The sequence below is a fragment of the Myxine glutinosa genome, chromosome 4 (assembly GCF_964187855.1).
Source record: "Myxine glutinosa chromosome 4, kmMyxGlut1.1, whole genome shotgun sequence".
NCBI lineage: Eukaryota > Metazoa > Chordata > Myxini > Myxiniformes > Myxinidae > Myxine > Myxine glutinosa.
The window spans coordinates 148,645,116-148,662,852 of NC_136264.1; the positions used below are offsets into that span (position 1 = coordinate 148,645,116).

The 17,737-nt window shown below is 45.8% G+C and overlaps 1 protein-coding gene across 7 annotated transcripts in view; it reads left to right on the forward strand.

The window, feature by feature from the left end:
• NME7 (NME/NM23 family member 7) overlaps positions 1–17,737 on the forward strand; it is a 52,497-nt gene that overhangs the window by 17,884 nt on the left and 16,876 nt on the right. For all 7 annotated transcript variants that reach the window (XM_078776599.1, XM_068113712.2, XM_078776601.1 and 4 more), the window contains exon 8: positions 16,128–16,192. In XM_078776599.1, the coding sequence (XP_078632725.1) occupies positions 16,128–16,192 (65 nt within the window). The remainder of the gene's footprint in view (positions 1–16,127; positions 16,193–17,737) is intronic.

The following is a 17,737-nucleotide window of genomic DNA, read 5'->3' on the forward strand; positions in this document are numbered from 1 at the left end:
GCATTTGAACGAACGGACGGTGAAAGTAACATTGTGCGTGCAGCTACTTCACTGCGACACCAGATCAAAGATGCTCATTACAATGAACGTTGGCCGCCTCAGCCAGCAGAACTCACTTCAGATTACGTGAAGATACCAGATTCTCTTCGTGTATTTCTGCATACTTTGATTTGCGGGAGTGGGGGTAGCTCTGCGCGTGCCGACACACTGGTATGGTCGATGGCTCAAGATATCATCAATGCTGTACACCGGGGTACCATCAGAACATCGAAGCATGTCCTACTTCCGTGGGTCATGAAAACGCTCACCGGTAATACAGAGGTCATCAGAATATTGAATCGACTCGGGCACGGATGTTCGTACACAGTTCTGGAAGAAATCGAGACAGCGCTATGCATAGACAAATTAGCAAGTGTGGAGAAAGATACAGTACCACTTCCGTCACATGTGCACCCTTCGGTCCCGACTGTATTAGCATTCGATAACATCGACAGGCTAGAGGAATCGCTGAGTGGTGGCGGAACATCGCATCGCGTCAACGGTATCATCGTCCAACCGAAGTCGCAGTCGTGTTTGCCGCTCCAACCTCCATCGGCAGTATCCAAAGCAGATAAGAAGCGATCTATCCCGTCATCCAGCGATTTAGTTCCAATATACAGCGGTGGGAAACGAGAGGGCCCACCTGCAATCAAGCCTGCAGATCTTTCTGACACTCTTGCAGGCGCAACATCCCTTGCGCAGCGCCGAAATCACGTATGGATTATGACTCGCATGCTGGAACCATGCGACCAGACAATCAGTTCGTGGACTGGTTTCAACATCATGACTAGAGATCGTGTTCAGGTGACGGAAGATGTAGTTGGCTACCTGCCGACTATAAACGCGCCTGCCACAGATATGGCAACAGTGCAAGAAATCCTCAGAGAAGCTCTGAACATCATGTCATCACTTCAGCTTGAGCGTATACCGGTGGTGCTAGACCAGGCACTATTTGCTAAGGCGACCGAAATAGCATGGAAAGATGTCGATCGATATGGAAGAATCGTGCTCATGATGGGGAACTTCCATACCATCTGTAACTTCATGTCGAGCATTGGGAAAATGTTTGGAGATGCAGGCCTTCGGGATGTAGCTGTTGAGTCAGGAGTAATCGCTGAAGGTTCCATCAACAGGGTTCTGGAAGGCAAGCAATACAACCGTGCTGTGCGACTCCACAAGTTGATGTACGAGGCACTAATGCGCATCATTTGGAAGGGCTTCCAGGTGTGGATAGAAAGCAATCATCCTGACAAGGAACCCCAGATTCGAAGCACTGACCTCAAAATTCGCAGCATCAAGGAGGATGTTTGCCACGAGACTCTCGCTGCTGCTCTCGATGATGATTCATGTGTACAGAGCTTTGACATGTTCGCGAAATACCTACATTTTCTGCGAACCAAACATGGAGACCTGGCTCGCTTCTGGATGATGTATATTGATATGGTAGAGACCCTGCTGGGGTTGATTCGTGCGGATAGAGAAGGCGACTGGATGCTTCACTTGGCTTGTGTCAGAAGAGTGATCCCTTGGTGTTTCGCAATGAACAAGGTGAACTATGCTAGATATCTACCAGTGTACTATGCACAGATGACGCAACTCCACGAAACATGCCCCGAGTTGTACAGGCATTTCAATCAAGGCTACTTCTCCGTACAGCTTAGACCAGGGAATCCATTTGCCAGAATCGCTGTTGATCAGACAACAGAAGAAACAGTAAACAAAGATACGCAAACAGCTGGAGGAACACGAGGTTTTAGTCTTCGACAAGGGGCTGTGTCACGATGCTATCTAACTGCAGAAAATCGGGCTACTGCACTGAGGCAACTACGAGAAACTATCCTTGTGAATGGCAGCGACACATCTCACGCCAAGCACCCTGACTTGTCTACTTCTCGCATCAAACGTGATGAGTCTGGCGTCACAGCTATCTGTGATCTACTGGAAAATGACTGGACCAATCCATTCGCCGATGATCCGTCATGTCTTCTCAGTATATCTACCGGAGCGGCTGCGAGGGAGGACGTTTCTAATGACCTACTCAACACCCTGCAAAAGGGGGAAGCGGCGTATCAAAGCTTCCAGAAACGTCTTGAAGAGGGAACAGGCTTTCATGACACATTGAACAAGCTAAACTTGAAGACCTTTGGTAAGATCAAGCAGAAAGTTGTGAAGGGCACAAACAAGGAGATCGTCCTGAGAGCTGACAGACAACTGTTTGCCACCATGATACTCATCGCCAAGACAAGGAACCTCGACATGCAACTTGTCCTTTGTCACCCACTAGGGCCGTTACCATGGTCTTTGGCAAACGTTGATGGGTCAATGAAAAAAACGAACAAAGCTGCACTTGCGAAACACATGGAAGGTCTTGTGGAACCAGCCGAGAACGTTGACAAGCGAAGTGCAACAATAATTGATGCGATGGCTCTCATACAAAAGATGCATGGCGAGAACGACACGTTCGAAGAACTATCTGACCGCATCCTTGCTGCAGCGCTTCACGCTGGTCAAGGCAGTGAGCGCATCGATGTTGTCTTTGACACATACACAGAAGAATCCATCAAAGCAGCTGAGCGTGTGAACCGCGGTTCAAATGAAGGCATCAGTTTCAGCGAGATCAGACCCGCACACAAAATCATGAACTGGCGGCGTCTCCTTGCTTGCAGCCAGACAAAGGAGAAACTGGTTGTGTTTCTGGCGGAGTCGTGGAAACATGAAACAAATCGCGAAAAGCTAGGCAACAGAACACTGTATGTCACCTGTGGTGAAAAATGTCTGGTACTGACCCGCGATAGGTGGAAGTTGGTGCAAGCACTCGAATGTAGCCACGAGGAAGCAGACACGCGTATGTTTCTCCACGCAAAGCACGCCGCTACCCACTACAAGACGATCATCTTAGTGGCAGATGACACCGACGTTCTGATCATCAGTCTTCATCTCAGCAGAACCATCGATAGTCAGCTCTTCATCAGACGAGGAACAAAGGTTCGAGTCAGAATGATCGACGTTGGAAAGTTGGCTGCGGTATTGGGGTCTGGAGTTTGCAGTGCATTGCCAGGGCTTCATGCATGGAGCGGGTGTGACACTGTGAGTGCTCTGGCTAGCCAAGGAAAGATAAAGGCTTTGAAGCTTGTGCAAGCAAATGAGCTGTATCTTCAAGCATTCACAGATCTGGGATCTTCGTGGAATGTACCAACAGACGTCTTCAATAGCATTCAGGCCTTCACGTGTCAGCTGTACGCCAAGAACACGAAGATCGTCGGTGTTAATTCGCTCCGTTATCACATGTTCTGTGCAAAGAAGGGCCAGATCGAATCTGGACAATTGCCGCCTTGTGAAGACTCCTTGATGCAGCATACGCTTAGGGCCAACTATCAGGCGGCTATCTGGCGACGCAGCTTTGAAAACCTACCAGACGTCCCAACACCATCAGCAGGACATGGTTGGGAACTCGATGATGGCGGTTCGCTCACAATCCGATGGATGGCGGGTCTACCAGCTCCAGATGTCGTCTTGAATCTCATCTCATGCACATGCAGAAGGACGTGTCGACCGTCAGATTGCTCCTGCATACTGAATGGGTTGAAGTGCACTGTTGTGTGTAAGCTGCAGGGATGCTCCAACATGGTGCAGGATGATGCTATCGTGGCTCAGGATGCCAATAACTCTGATGGCGACTCTGATGATTAACTTTGTGTGCACTGTATATTGTATAGCATATGTTGTTCTCTATTATAATGCAGGCCAAATTGCCTGAAAATCTTTATAGACAGATAAACGGTTTAGCAAAATGTATAATTTGGAAGATCATACCGGTGTTATTTGACTAAAACATGACATGTTCAATGATACCTCTGCTTGCTTATTAGGAATATACATCGTATGGTGTTAAAATCAGCTCCATACGTCTTTCCAAACTCTAGTAATGAATAATTAATATAATTGGCGGCCATTTTGAAATCCAAGATGGCCACCAAAGTGCAGATTTCCTATGTAACAATTTCCGCCTGCTTATTAGATATCGTATGGTGTTAAAATCCTCTCCGTACGACATTCCTAACTTGCGTTATCGTCAGAATAGATAATGCCAGCGGCGGCCTAAGTCATTTTATGCCTCTTTACATTTATTTGTTGTAAACTCGTGGTGGATGATATGTTTTAGTTTTTGAGTTATTTTTATAGACAGATAAACGGTGTAGCACAATGCATAATTTGGAAAATCATACCAGTGTTGTTTCACTAAAAAAAGTACAAGTCTAATAATAAAATATTGAAAAATATATGATTTTTTTTCGATAATTGATTTTTATAATAATTAATCTAAAACAAAATGCTTCATATTATTTTTTATTTAGACGGTACACATCGGACGTATATTTAGTCGTCAACCGCACATCGATAGCTAGTATAGAAGTCCAGATACACGTGCAACAATGTACCCCACCAAATGGGCATTTTCGAGCTGGGTGGTTTCAAAGATGGCGTCCATCCGGGCACTAAGCTACCGTTCTCAGATGTGCATCACACCTTTTCTGACACTTGAGACATTGGTCTAATGGAAAATCATAATGAGAATTACTCCCCCCGCCGGAGCATTACTTTTGGTCTGGCTCAAGGACTAAGAGAGCCGTTGGTCTATCTGTGTCTATCTGTTTGAGATCTGTGTTCTCAAAGATGGCTGAACGGATATTCGTCAAACTTTCAGAGGTTCATCAGTGAGTGCCTGGGAGTGTTTTAGGCAAAAAAAAATCTTGGGAAAAAAAAAGTTCGTTTTTTGGGATTTCATAAAAATCGCTCTATAGTGCCTAAGCCTTTTTGGTTAATGACAGTTATATACAAGTACACATTCGCATAAATTAATACAAAACAATTACCAGACATTTGAACACAAATGATCAAACAATTCTGGAAGCGGTCGAAGTTGGTGGTAAGTCTTCTTCTTCTTCCTGAACGTCATCCTACTTAACTCAGAAACGTGATCAACAGCACATTCAGCAGCATATATTCAACAAAAAGGTAAAATGATGATTTGACATTTGTGATGGATTCTGATTTGGCTGTAATTGCTTTTCCCTTATATTTGCTCTCATTTCAAATATGTTAATGTTTCTGTTTCGCTTGAGCAACGCCGGGTACTCCAGCTATAAATGCTTATATACTTTACTCAGGCTACAAATACAAATACAACTTTGTCTGGGGGGTAACATAGGCTATGTGGCCGTGGCCTCATGCGGGGGTGTGGGGGACTGGGAGAGGGGCGTAAATTATCTATGTAAATGTACACGTAGTAGCTGATGTACACACATGCACGCTGTGTAGCGCCACCTCCTTCCCTTCCTCCCTCCCCCCTAAACGGAGGGGTCTGTCAAAGCCCCCTCTCCCCCCCCCCCAAAAAGATGTATATGTAGTATATCTTTCCTCTTCCTGTCCCCTCACCTCGCCTTCCCCTCCCCCTTCCACTCACCCCACTCCCTTCCTCAACCAGGCAATGCCGGGTACTGTACTCCTGCTAGTAATTTAAAAGATTGCTAAAACAAAAATACTTGTGCACTGTAATTCTGCATGTTTAACCTCAATAACAAGGAAAATATAGGATTAAACCAGCTCGTTTACTTAACCTTTGAAGCATTTCGTCTTCTTATCGATGAATAAAAGAAAATGGTTCTAAAATTATTTAAGATAAATATAACGCTTATGAACAAAAGTGCATTTATAACTTGATGACACCATCAGTGGCCCAAAAAAGAAACTTGTGCAACGGCATCAAAACTTGCTATGATATCTTGCACAATAGCTGTGACAAAGAAATTCAGAAAGGTGTCATGGCAACTGCTTTGCACAAAGCCAGTAGGTTTTGAGAGTTTTAAATATTTTGACTTGCCAAGGTATGTGTCATGTATGCAGTGCAAATATTCACCGTTGTATCCCTACGCCAGACCTCGGATGGGGCTGCTGTGAATCGGGCCTTGATCGGCAGAGTGAATAAACGCGTACGACAATTGATCGCAGTTTGTCGAGATACTTTACATGGCGACGAGGATAAACATCTAGACCATGACTTATTTCGGCCATATCGATGAATTCGACCCTCATGAGGGGGATTTTGACACGTATTCTGAGCGGTTGTCTTTCTACTTCGAGGCGAACGGCATCGCGACCGAAGGCCGGATGAAGGCCGTCTTCCTGTCCGTTTGCGGAGGTGAGACGTTCACACTTGTTAAAAACCTGATTCGGCCTCGGACAATCCAGGAGCTCACGTATGCAGAGCTCAAGGCCGCTTTGAAGGAACATTGCAACCCATCTCCTTCAGTCATCCTGTGTCGGTTTAATTTTTACATGTGCAGACAGCAGCAAGGTCAGTCGATCGCAGACTTCATTGCACACCTCAAAAAACTGTCACATCTGTGTGAGTTTGGGGACACGATCGATGACATGCTTCGTGATTTGCTGGTGGTTGGCATGTCCGATGACCGCACTCGTAGACGCCTGCTTGCTGAGAGAAGACTGACGTTCCAAAATGCCAGAGACACCGCCATTTCCATGGAAAGTGCTGAACGCAACGCTACAAGCATCGGTGCCACTCGCTCGTCTGGTACCAGCCCTGCTGTGAATCGGTTGGATCATGTTCAGCCAAAACGTTGGAACAAGGCTCCTCGTCAGAAGCCAGTGCAGTCTCAAACCCACAACAACTGTTTTCGGTGCAACGGAAAGCACCCTCCGGAGACGTGTCGGTTCAAAGATGCCACCTGCCATTTCTGTTCGAAAACTGGCCATATTGCTCCAGCTTGCATCACTCGCAAATCGGGAAAAGGAAAAGCTGCTGACAAGATTCATCAGTTTATCGGTTCGGAGGAACCCGAGCTTGACCAGGTGAGCTCTGTTTCCGACAACTCAGAATCGTATGACCTGCTTCATATTGATTCTCACCATAGGCGGGACCCTCTTCTTGCCAATGTTGTCGTCAACGATCGACCATTGCAAATGGATGTCGACACTGGTGTGGCCGTCTCGCTCATCAGCCATGCTGTTTTCACAAACCTGTGGAGTGATGCTGACCGACCCCATCTGAAACCTACTACCTATGGACTCTCCACCTATACAGGTGAGAAGATTGTTCCCTGCGGTACATGTGACGTCACGGTGGGCTACGATAACCGTGAGTTTCACCTACCCCTGATCGTCATTCCTGGAAAGGGCCCTTCCTTACTCGGCAGGAACTGGTTGAGCATAATTCGACTGAAGTGGGAAAGCATTCATCAACTCCGGGCAGCCAACGTTTCTCCTACCGCAGCATACACACTCAAAAATGTGCTGGATACGTACCCGGATGTCTTCAAGGATGAGCTTGGAACCTTGAAAGGACATACGGCTAAACTCAGGGTTGACCGGGATGCCAATCCTATATTTTGCAGGGCTCGCCCAGTCCCTTTCGCCCTGCGTGAGCGGATTGACAAGGAACTGGATCATCTTGAAAATCTGGGGATCATCGAGCAAATCCAGTATGCCGAATGGGCGGCGCCCATCGTTCCGGTCATAAAATCGGACCAGTCCATCCGCATATGTGGAGATTATAAAATGACCGTGAACAGGTGTTCTTCATTGGATAAATATCCAATCCCGAGGATCGAAGACCTCTATGCTCGTCTCACGGGAGGCAAGACTTTTACGAAACTCGATCTCAAATCCGCCTATCTACAGCTCTGCTTGGACGAGAATTCGAAACAGTATCTTACCATCAACACGCATCGTGGGTTGTACATGTACCACCGACTTAGTTTTGGAGTGAAATCTGCACCTGGAATTTATCAGCGTGTCATGGACAGTTTGTTTGCCGCCGAACGCAACGTCGTTTGTTACCAGGATGATATTCTGGTTACTGGTCGTACGGACGCGGAACATCTACAGAACCTGGAGAGAGTTCTGAAGAAGATTTCGGACTCCGGCCTACGTTTGCGTCGAGACAAGTGCAAGTTTATGGTGCCATCAGTCATGTACCTGGGTCCTACGATTGATGCCGAGGGTCTACACCCGACAGATGAGAAAGTCCGAGCTATCAAGGATGCTCCTGCTCCACGAGATGTGACCGAATTGAAGTCATACCTCGGTTTGCTTCAGTTCTATGGTCGTTACATCCCGAATGTGACCGACGTTTTGGGCCCCCTTTATCGGCTTTTGAGGAAAGGAGTCTCCTGGAGCTGGGGGTTTACTGAACAATCAGCATTCCAGACCTCTAAGGATCTGCTCAAATCGTCCAATGTTCTCGTTCATTTTGATCCAGAGAAGGATCTTGTGCTGACATGCGATGCCTGTCGGTATGGAGTGGGGAGTGTATTATCACACGTGATGCCTGACGGTACGGAAAGACCGGTTGCATTTGCATCCAGAACGTTGTCCCCGGCAGAGAAAAACTATTCCCAACTTGACAAGGAAGGATTGGGAATCGTTTTCGGCGTCGGCAAATTTCGCCAGTACCTTCTTGGACATCATTTCACGATTCGCACTGATCACAAGCTGCTGATCAGTCTGTTTGGTCCAACTAAGGTGACATCTGACACACTACCGCCCAGGATCATCCGCTGGTCCCTGTTTCTCGCTGCTTATGACTACACCATATGTTATAAGCCCGGTTCGTCTATCACAAATGCAGATGCCATGAGTCGGTTACCCCTTCCAGAATCCGTTGATGATTCGCCTACACCAGGATCCATTATCGCACTGATGGATCATCTGGAAGATTGTGCTGTCGATTCCGGCCAGATCCGCACTCATACTCGACGAGACCCCGTTCTGTCCAGAACTGTCCAGGCTGTACAGCTTGGATGGCATTTGCTACCTGAGGGTGACCCAGATTTTGCGGCTTTTAAAGCACGTAAAAACGAACTCAGCGTGGAAAATGGTTGCCTACTCTGGGGATGTCGTGTCGTGATCCCGAAAAATCTGCGTTCCAGGGTCATGGATGAAATCCATGACTGTCACCCCGGGATTGTGAAGATGAAGTCACTCGCCAGAAACTATGTGTGGTGGCCGAATCTTGATGCTGATATCGAACATCATGTTCGACATTGTTACCCCTGCCAGAGCACCCGGAATACACCTGCGAAAGCGCCACTGCATCCCTGGGAATGGCCCAGCGAACCGTGGCATCGCCTACATCTCGATTATGCCGGGCCTATTAACGGCAGCATGATTCTAATAATTACGGACGCGCACACAAAATGGATTGATGCCTATGTGACGCGTGGTACTACGTCAGCCATTGTCATCGAAAGCCTCAGACGCTGTTTCGCCACTCATGGTCTGCCCAGGATGATCGTGAGTGATAACGGTTCGTGTTTTTCCAGTACCGAGTTTGCCAAGTTCACACGTCGGAACGGCATCAAACATAAGTTTGTCAGCCCACATCACCAGGCTTCAAATGGCTTGGCCGAACGATCCGTAGGAATCATCAAATCCGGATTGCAGAAACTTCAGGAGGGAACCCTGGAAACAAAGCTCTCCCGTCTCCTGTTCAAATACCGTATCACGCCACAATCAACAACCGGTGCAGCTCCGTCTGAGTTATTGATGAAACGACACTTGAGATCGACACTTGACAATCTCAAACCAGACATATCATCAAATGTTTATCAGAGCCAGCTTAATCAAAAGTTGGTGCACGATAAGACGTCCAACAGTCGATGTATCAACATTGGAGATCCAGTGTTTGCCCGAAATTTTGGTGCAGGTGCGACGTGGCTACCGGGGGACATCATCGAGAAGCCAGGTCCACTGTCCTGTGTGATTCGCCTGCAGGACGGCCGCGAAATTCGTCGACATCAGGACCACATAACCTACCGTCACTGTGAGTCGATGGAGCCTGTAGCATCGTCACAGTCAGGACAACAGTTCGACCCGCCACTGCCGGAGATCATCGTGGCCGCTCCAGCCGGCTCGGATGCCCCGAAAACCTCTGCAAACGCTGCACCCTTCGTGGAGACCAAAAGAATCACCTCGGACTCTGTATCCACTGGTACACCGCGACCCAAAGGAATCTCCTCGGACTCTGTATCCACTGGTACACCGCGACGCTCAATGCGTGAGAGAAAAGCACCCGACCGGTTGAATCTTTGAAGATGTTTTTTTTTTACGTTGACACATGTTCTATTTTCACGTATTTTCATTATTCTCATAACCGTTTGCACACATATTTTCACATGTTTTGGAAATGTTGCTTTTGAAATGTCAATTCTGGAAATCTAGCACGTATTGCTCGTGGTAATTTTGGACTTAAAGGGGAGGATGTCATGTATGCAGTGCAAATATTCACCGTTGTACCCCTACACCGGGACCGGGTTGTATCCCTACGCCAGACCTCGGATGGGGCTGCTGTGAATCGGGCCTTGATCGGCAGAGTGAATAAACGCGTACGACAATTGATCGCAGTTTGTCGAGATACTTTACAGTATGCTTGAGGCCTACATTAACGAGCCACACTGAATGCCTGTGTTTGCAAGCTGATGCGTTAAGGAGAAATATATCGCAAAAAGCATGGTAAGAACGTATCACTTGGTGAGTGTACATATTCTTACAGATGCGGCCCAGATAACTCCAAAAGGCCTACGTGTCCATCAAAAGACCACGGACAGTCTACAACACTCACCTCTGGCTAGATGTTTTCACCCATGGTTGGTTTGCCGTACCTGTGAGATTAATGAAGTAGATGGGGAACCGTGCCGGCAGCTGTGTAACAGATAATAATTGGTCGAACAAACCAGCGTTATGCACCGCACCCTCTCGTCTATCAGACCAATTAACCACTTGGGCTAATTACCCCAGGAGTTCTATCTCAGAATAAATACTCAAGCAGGATAAGTCAAAGTTACTATATAAAATCTTTCATAGGTTTATCACAGCAAACAGGAATTGGCAGCAGAAATGGTAGGACTTGATGTTTTAGTAGATGGATGGAGAAATGATGGAGATGGAAATTATGGTATAAGAAATGGTAGCAGAAGGTGAGAGACATCGGGGAAACCAGGGCATTCACCAATGAGACCGGGTGACTGTGCTGGTGGTAAAGACAAAAACCACCTTTAGAGGCCATTTTTCCCCGCAAGCGGGGGTTGGCCTTTTTCGGGAACTGTGGTTGTTGTTGTTTTTCGGTCCCCTTTTTGAAGCAATGTTTTACGGCCGGATGCCCTTCCTGACGCCAACCCTTTTTGCCGCCTTTAACGACAAGCAGGGAATTACCAGTGAACTGGTACTCAATTAGCCGACCTCGGAAGGATGACAGGCTGAGTCAACCCCCCTGGCGTTAATTCAGCGATTGACCGGGATTCGAACCCAGGATCCTAGGATCCTAAGCCGGCACCCTAGCCGCTAGCCCAACACCAGGGATAAGCTGGTGGTAAAGACAGGTGGTAATAAAACCATAAAGTCTGAGTCAGAGAGAGTCTCTGTAAGGGAGTCGGAGGGTTGGTAAGAGAGCGAGTCAGTCTGTCTGGCTTGGAGAATGATATTCTGTCTCGTTTGGAGAACACTGCTCTGCCCGTGCTTGGAGAACAATGCTCTGCCTGCGCTTGGAGATTGCATCAGCTGCTCAGAGCTGCCGCTAGGTTCGGAGGGGTTCGGACCACATACCCCAACTCATTCTTTCTTTCTTTTTCTCTCATCTCTCATTTTCCTTTCACAGATGAATGCTGGGCTCATATTGTAAAGTGATAAGCTGACTGTATTTTTCCGACAACCGAGGGTGGTAATGTTTGCGTAGGCACTGGGGGAATGGGAATGTGTATTGCTTTGTAAATATCTGACTAAGCCTCATGTTGGCTTAATGGTTAAGATAGCTGGCTTAAGATCCTTGGGTCTTGAGTTCAAGCCCCTTTCGTGTCGTTGAATTAACACCAGGCAGGTCAACTCAGTTTGTCATCCTTCCGAGATCAGCAAAATGACTACCAGCTAGCTGGTAAGGGGGCATTGCATCAGCGGCACAGCCACGTCCCCAGAAAATGATGCAGGCAAGCAGCCACAGGCTGCATATGAATAAAATAATTTTTAAAACATGACTTGTACAGTCGTGGCCAAAAATATTGGCACCCTTGTACTTTTTTCAAATAACTCACAATTCTCTCTAAAAATAAGTTGAAATTGACAAAAGTATTTGGTCTCCACAATTCTTTATTTCACTGTTAATATTACAGAACCTTTGTTTTTGATTCAGAACTTAATATATCCTTTTAAAATCAGAAAATAAAATGACATGGCATTGACAAGATTATTGACACCCAAGATTTAATATTTGGTAGCACTCACAGCCTTTGGACAAAATAACTGCAGTCAAGCGCTTCCCATAGCCATGAATGAGCTTCCTCCACCTCTCTCTACTGGCAGTTTGGCCCACTCTTCTTGTGCAAACTGCTCCCGTTCTCCCGGATTTGAAAGGTGCCTTCTCCTAACTGCTGTTTTCAGATCTCCCCACAGGTGTTCAATGGGATTTCGATCTGGACTCCTTGCTGGCAACTTCTGAACAGTCCAGCGTTTTGTCTTGAACCATTCCTGGGTGCTTTTTGAAGTGTGTTTGGGGTCATTGTCCTTCTGCAAGATCCATGACCTTCGACGGAGACCCAGCTTTCCGACACTGGGTTGAATATTGCGCTCCAAACTGCCTTGCTAATCTCCTGATTTCATGATGCCATGCGCATATTCAAGGCACCCAGTGCCAGAGGCAGCACAGCAACCCCAAAACATCACTAAACCTCCTCCATGTTTGACTGTAGGGAAGGTGTTCTCTTCTTTGAAGGTTTCATTTTGTTTTCTGTAAACATGGAGATGATGTGCTTTACCAAAAAGCTCTAATTTGGTATCATCTGTCTACAGGACATTCTCCCAGAAGGATTTTGGCTTGTTAAGGTGTGTTTTGGCAAACTCCAGTCAGGCTTTCTCAGCAGTGGAGTCATCCTGCATCTCCTACCATAGAATCCCCTTTCATTGAGTTGGTGACGGATGGTGCGAGTTGAAACCGTCGTACCTTGTGTCTGAAGGTCAGCTTGAATCTGATTGGCAGTTGATCGAGGTGCTTTCTCCACCATTCGAACAATTATTCGCTGCAATCTTCGATCAGGTTTTCTCTTGCGGCCACGTGCAGGAAGATTGGCTACAGTGCCATGGGCATTAAATTTCCTGATAACATTGCGTACGGTGGACACAAGAACATCAAGGTCTCTGGAGATGGACTTGTAGCCTTGAGATTGTCCATCCTTGGCTACAATCTTGTGTCTGACCTCTTCAGACAATTCTCTGGTTTTCTTTCTTTTCTCCATGCTCATTGCGGTACACACAGTGACACAAAACAGCAGAATGACTCCTTTGCTCCATTCAAACTGGTTGAATGAGTGATTTTTATATTGCAGGCAGCTGCAACTCACCATTGCGGAGTTCAATTCCAAAGTAAAGGAGAATCACCTGCTTGAAATCTAATTATTTCTAACAACTTCTATTTCTAATTTATTTAGTTTAATTTTTATTTAGTTGATGTTTAATTTACATACTTGGCATTTAATATGCAATATTTTTTTTTTTTGACTTGGGTTTACTTTCTTAACTCAGTATATCAATCTGGTGAGTTTCTTTCACACTTTGGTGATTTATTTGTTAAAAGAACCATGTCATTGATTGTCTGTCGCAGCAAGAAGTCAACAACAGGATTATATCACAGGTGGCGTGGCAAAATGTATGGACAGGTGCATTTGATGATTGGCTTCACAGTCGGGTATACAAGGGTTGTTGCGTTCTGTATCAGTGGAAAACAACTGCTGCACGTCTCCAAAAGTTATTGCCGCTTCCTCTGGAGATGGTCCGTCAACTCGACAATGCTGTTTGTCATGGAGTGGTGGCTTTACGAAGGTGGCATGAAACAGCGTGCTATTGCTCGGCAGTATGGCATCACTCAAGGTCAGGTGTCAAAGATCCTGAAACGAAATGCTCAGAGGGGTGTCCCTACTCCAATGCCGAGGCCAGGACGTCCCCGCAGAACCACAAGGAGGGATGATCGCCAGCTGCACCGGTTAGTCCACAATGGCCGTACCAAGTCAGCTAATCGGCTTAGGACTGAGTGGCAGCAACTGACAAATGTGCCTGCATCCAGAAGGCTAGTCAACCAACGACTGGTTCAAGCAGGCTATCGTGCCAGGCGTCCCCTGAGAAAGCCACGCCTGACCAGACAACACCGCCAGCGCCGATTGCAGTGGGCCAGAGAGCACCGTCAATGGCAGCCAGGACACTGGAATCACGCGATCTTCAGTGACGAGTCTAGATTTCTGGTCTATCGTCAATATGGCCGCGTCTGAGTGTGCAGACAAGTGCATGAAGCCTACAACAAAGATTGTATAGTGCCAAGAGTCCAAGCTGGAGGTGGTGGGGTGACCGTTTGGGCTGCTTTTCATGCAGGGGGCAAAACTGACCTGGTTGTTCTGAATGGAAACCTGAACCAGTTCAAGTACAGGGCCATTCTGGAAGAAACATTGCTTCCATTTGCTCGTGCAGCCTTTTGAGGAAACTTTGTCTTCCAAGATGACAATGCACGGCCTCATCGTGCTCGCATGATCCAACACTTTCTTGCTGACCGTGGTGTAGAGCATATGGAGTGGCCTGCCATGTCCCCGGATATGAATCCGAAAGAAAACTTGTGGGCAGAATTAACGCGTCAAATCGACCACTTGGACCAGCAGCCGACCTCTGTGCGTGAATTGCAGCAGGCTATTGTCACTGCATGGCAAGCGATTCCTGTCCAAACCTTGGCAAATCTCGTGAACAGCATGCCTCAACGTGTACGTGCTCTCCTGAATGCTCGTGGGGGTTACACGAAGGACTGAACTTTAATTTTACTGTCTGTAATCCCAGTCGTAATTTAACTTTTGTTTTTGTTAAAAAAAAATTTGGCTAATGTGCAAAATAAAGAGAAACTTCTGTACGTTTTCCAGAAGTATAACACAGTACTGTCCATGAATTGAGTTCGATATCAGTTTACATCACTTTCAAGGATCAATTTATTTGTTTCGAAATGTCAAATGTGGTTTTTGTTTCTTTTAAAGGTCACATTAACAAAATCTAGAATAATTTCAACATAATTCCAATGAACTTTTGGTTCTAAGACATCTTGAAAAGTAAGTTCACCCCCACAAAAAAAATATTCCATATTAAATGCCAAGTCTGTAGTTTCGTTTTTTCTAATTTTTTCAGCTTTTTTGTTTTGTTCCCCTGCAAACCAAAGAAATACATATGTGGATACCAAAATGTTTTTTAACTTCAACAATATTCTGGAAGAAATGGTGCATTATTTGAAAAAAGTACAAGGGTGCCAATATTTTTAGCCACGACTGTAAATATGTGCTGGCAACGATTTATAAATACTGAATGTGCTTTGTTAAATACATGTATAAAACACATTTGTCTCCTAACTATGCCTGCTCATCGCGACTGTGGCATATGGTAGCTGAGTGATCGGCTAATCTAGAAAGATTGGAGTCATGGATAAGATCACAGCACGCGACTTGGTTTCGCTCTGCCAATCAATAAGATCTTTCATGTGACTGCCGACATGATACGGCATGATTTCCGGGATGATTGGCGATCATGGTCTCGTAGCAACTCGCCACACTCGTCCGGAGTTATCCAGGAAGGCGACCGTAACGATATCTCTGGCCCTGGGTTTTCCATGGGTGCTGGCCTACTAGTATACGTACATAACTTAGCCTGAGGAAGCGGGTTGAAACGTCGCCTGAGACCAGGTCTGCTCTTACTAGATGAGCACGGTAGATCCAGTTACTTTTTTGGTTGGATGTGCCTTTTTTATTTTAAAATGTATAATCCCAACCTCCTCAATCTTGTATCATATGTAATTACCCACATTGTACACATATTTATACAAATGCGCAGCACGTGATGGATTCAGAGTGGTAATTGGATGCCGGTGTACCCATAATCCTGAGACAAAAAAACCTTCTTGTAATTTTTAACTTCCATCAGTCACAGTGCTTATTACCTGTACCATGTACACCTTTGTTTTTTTTTCTTTAATCCCATGTCAAAGAAAGTGTGTGTGTTTTCTGCAGGTCTTGTGGGGAAAATTGTAAATGCGATTTTGGAAGCAGGGTTTGAAATATCTGCCCTACGAATGGTAACCCTGACTTTGTTGTCATATTAATTACACAACTTTTTAACAGATTTTATCCCGAACATTCTTCCTTGTGAAACATTCTAGAAAGGGATGCTATAAAACCGGTATGTTAGCTTTCAAGTAGTGTACTTGCCTTTGAGCTGTTTAGTCTTGATTTGTTTAGGGTTTGGTTAGCTACACTCAGTTTTGATTGTCCACCCTACCATATTTACTGTTATTCTTGTGCTTCTTATATGAGGTGTTACATCAATGTGTAAGCTGTGGCTCTACGAATTACAAAGGGGATATTAAGCTCACTGTTTGATCTAATCGTATTGGCTTGAGGACGTTAGAGATCCCAGAGTGCCTTTTCAAAAGATTATGCTGTCGAGTGCTAGCTAAATTGTAATTTTTGCCCTGAAATGTGGTGGTACTTAATGAATCAGCAACAAAGCTGCACTTTCAGAAATGATACAAACCCATGCATTTACATGAATGAATGAATGAATGAATTATAGAAAATAAAATAGTTTACAATACTGTATGTGTATATATATTTTTTTTTTTTTTTTTTTTTTTTTTTTAATATATATATATATATATATATATATATATATATATATATATATATATTGTTGCGGATATGAGGATTGTATTTTTTTATTGTGTTGAATTGTGGTAAATTGCTGTGTAACATTGTTTGATTCTGGCCCCTCCTGCCTCCAGTGTTGTGTAAAGGTTAAAAGGGCGTCCCGGTAGTTAATTCCATAAAGCATCCATTGAAGGACACTATAATACCCTTGTTCAGTAGTTTATATCCTTATTATGTGTTTTAGATTAAGGCTTTGTCGTCCATTAACATGACACTCCATTGCACCAAGTGAAAAAGATAGATTCCCTTCATTCCCATTCCCAAAAACCTCCATTTCCCCTTTCAACAATTGCCATTCGCATTGCCAACCAACAATTGCCGCCATTGGCCACGAGGCAGGGTTGGGGAAGAAAGGCGGGTCCCCACCTCGTCATAGAGGGGAGGAGTGAGTCAGCCCCACTCAACCAACCACGAACAAGGGGTTGGACTTGGAGAGGGTGTGGAGAGAAACATCAAGGAGGTTCGCGAAGGTTGAGGGGCGGGGCCTATATAACCCGCCGCGGGACGTCCCCCAAGGAGATGAGCTTTTTACAGAGATGAGCTTTTTACGGAGATGAGCTTTTACGGAGATGAGCTATGACAAGAGAGAGCTGAGTTGTGAGGTCCAAGGCTGAGCTGCGTGGAGATCATCCAGGGAAGCACAAAGCCTGCTATTCGCCGCTCTTGCTCGCCAGCAGCAGCGGCCACAGCAGCGTGGGGCCTGGACGGCAGTTTGGAGCAGGGCCGCAAAGGAACGGCGGCTGCCCAACGAGCCGATCGTGCTGCAGGACCAGTTGGACCTCCCTATCCCGCCAGCCATCCACCTGCCATCCCTATTATCATCATTCCCTGTGTGAGTCGTCTTTGTTTGTTCTGTCCTGGGTATTAATTAAGTCTGTATAAGCTAGTATTTTCCCTGTGTCTCTAAAAGCTTC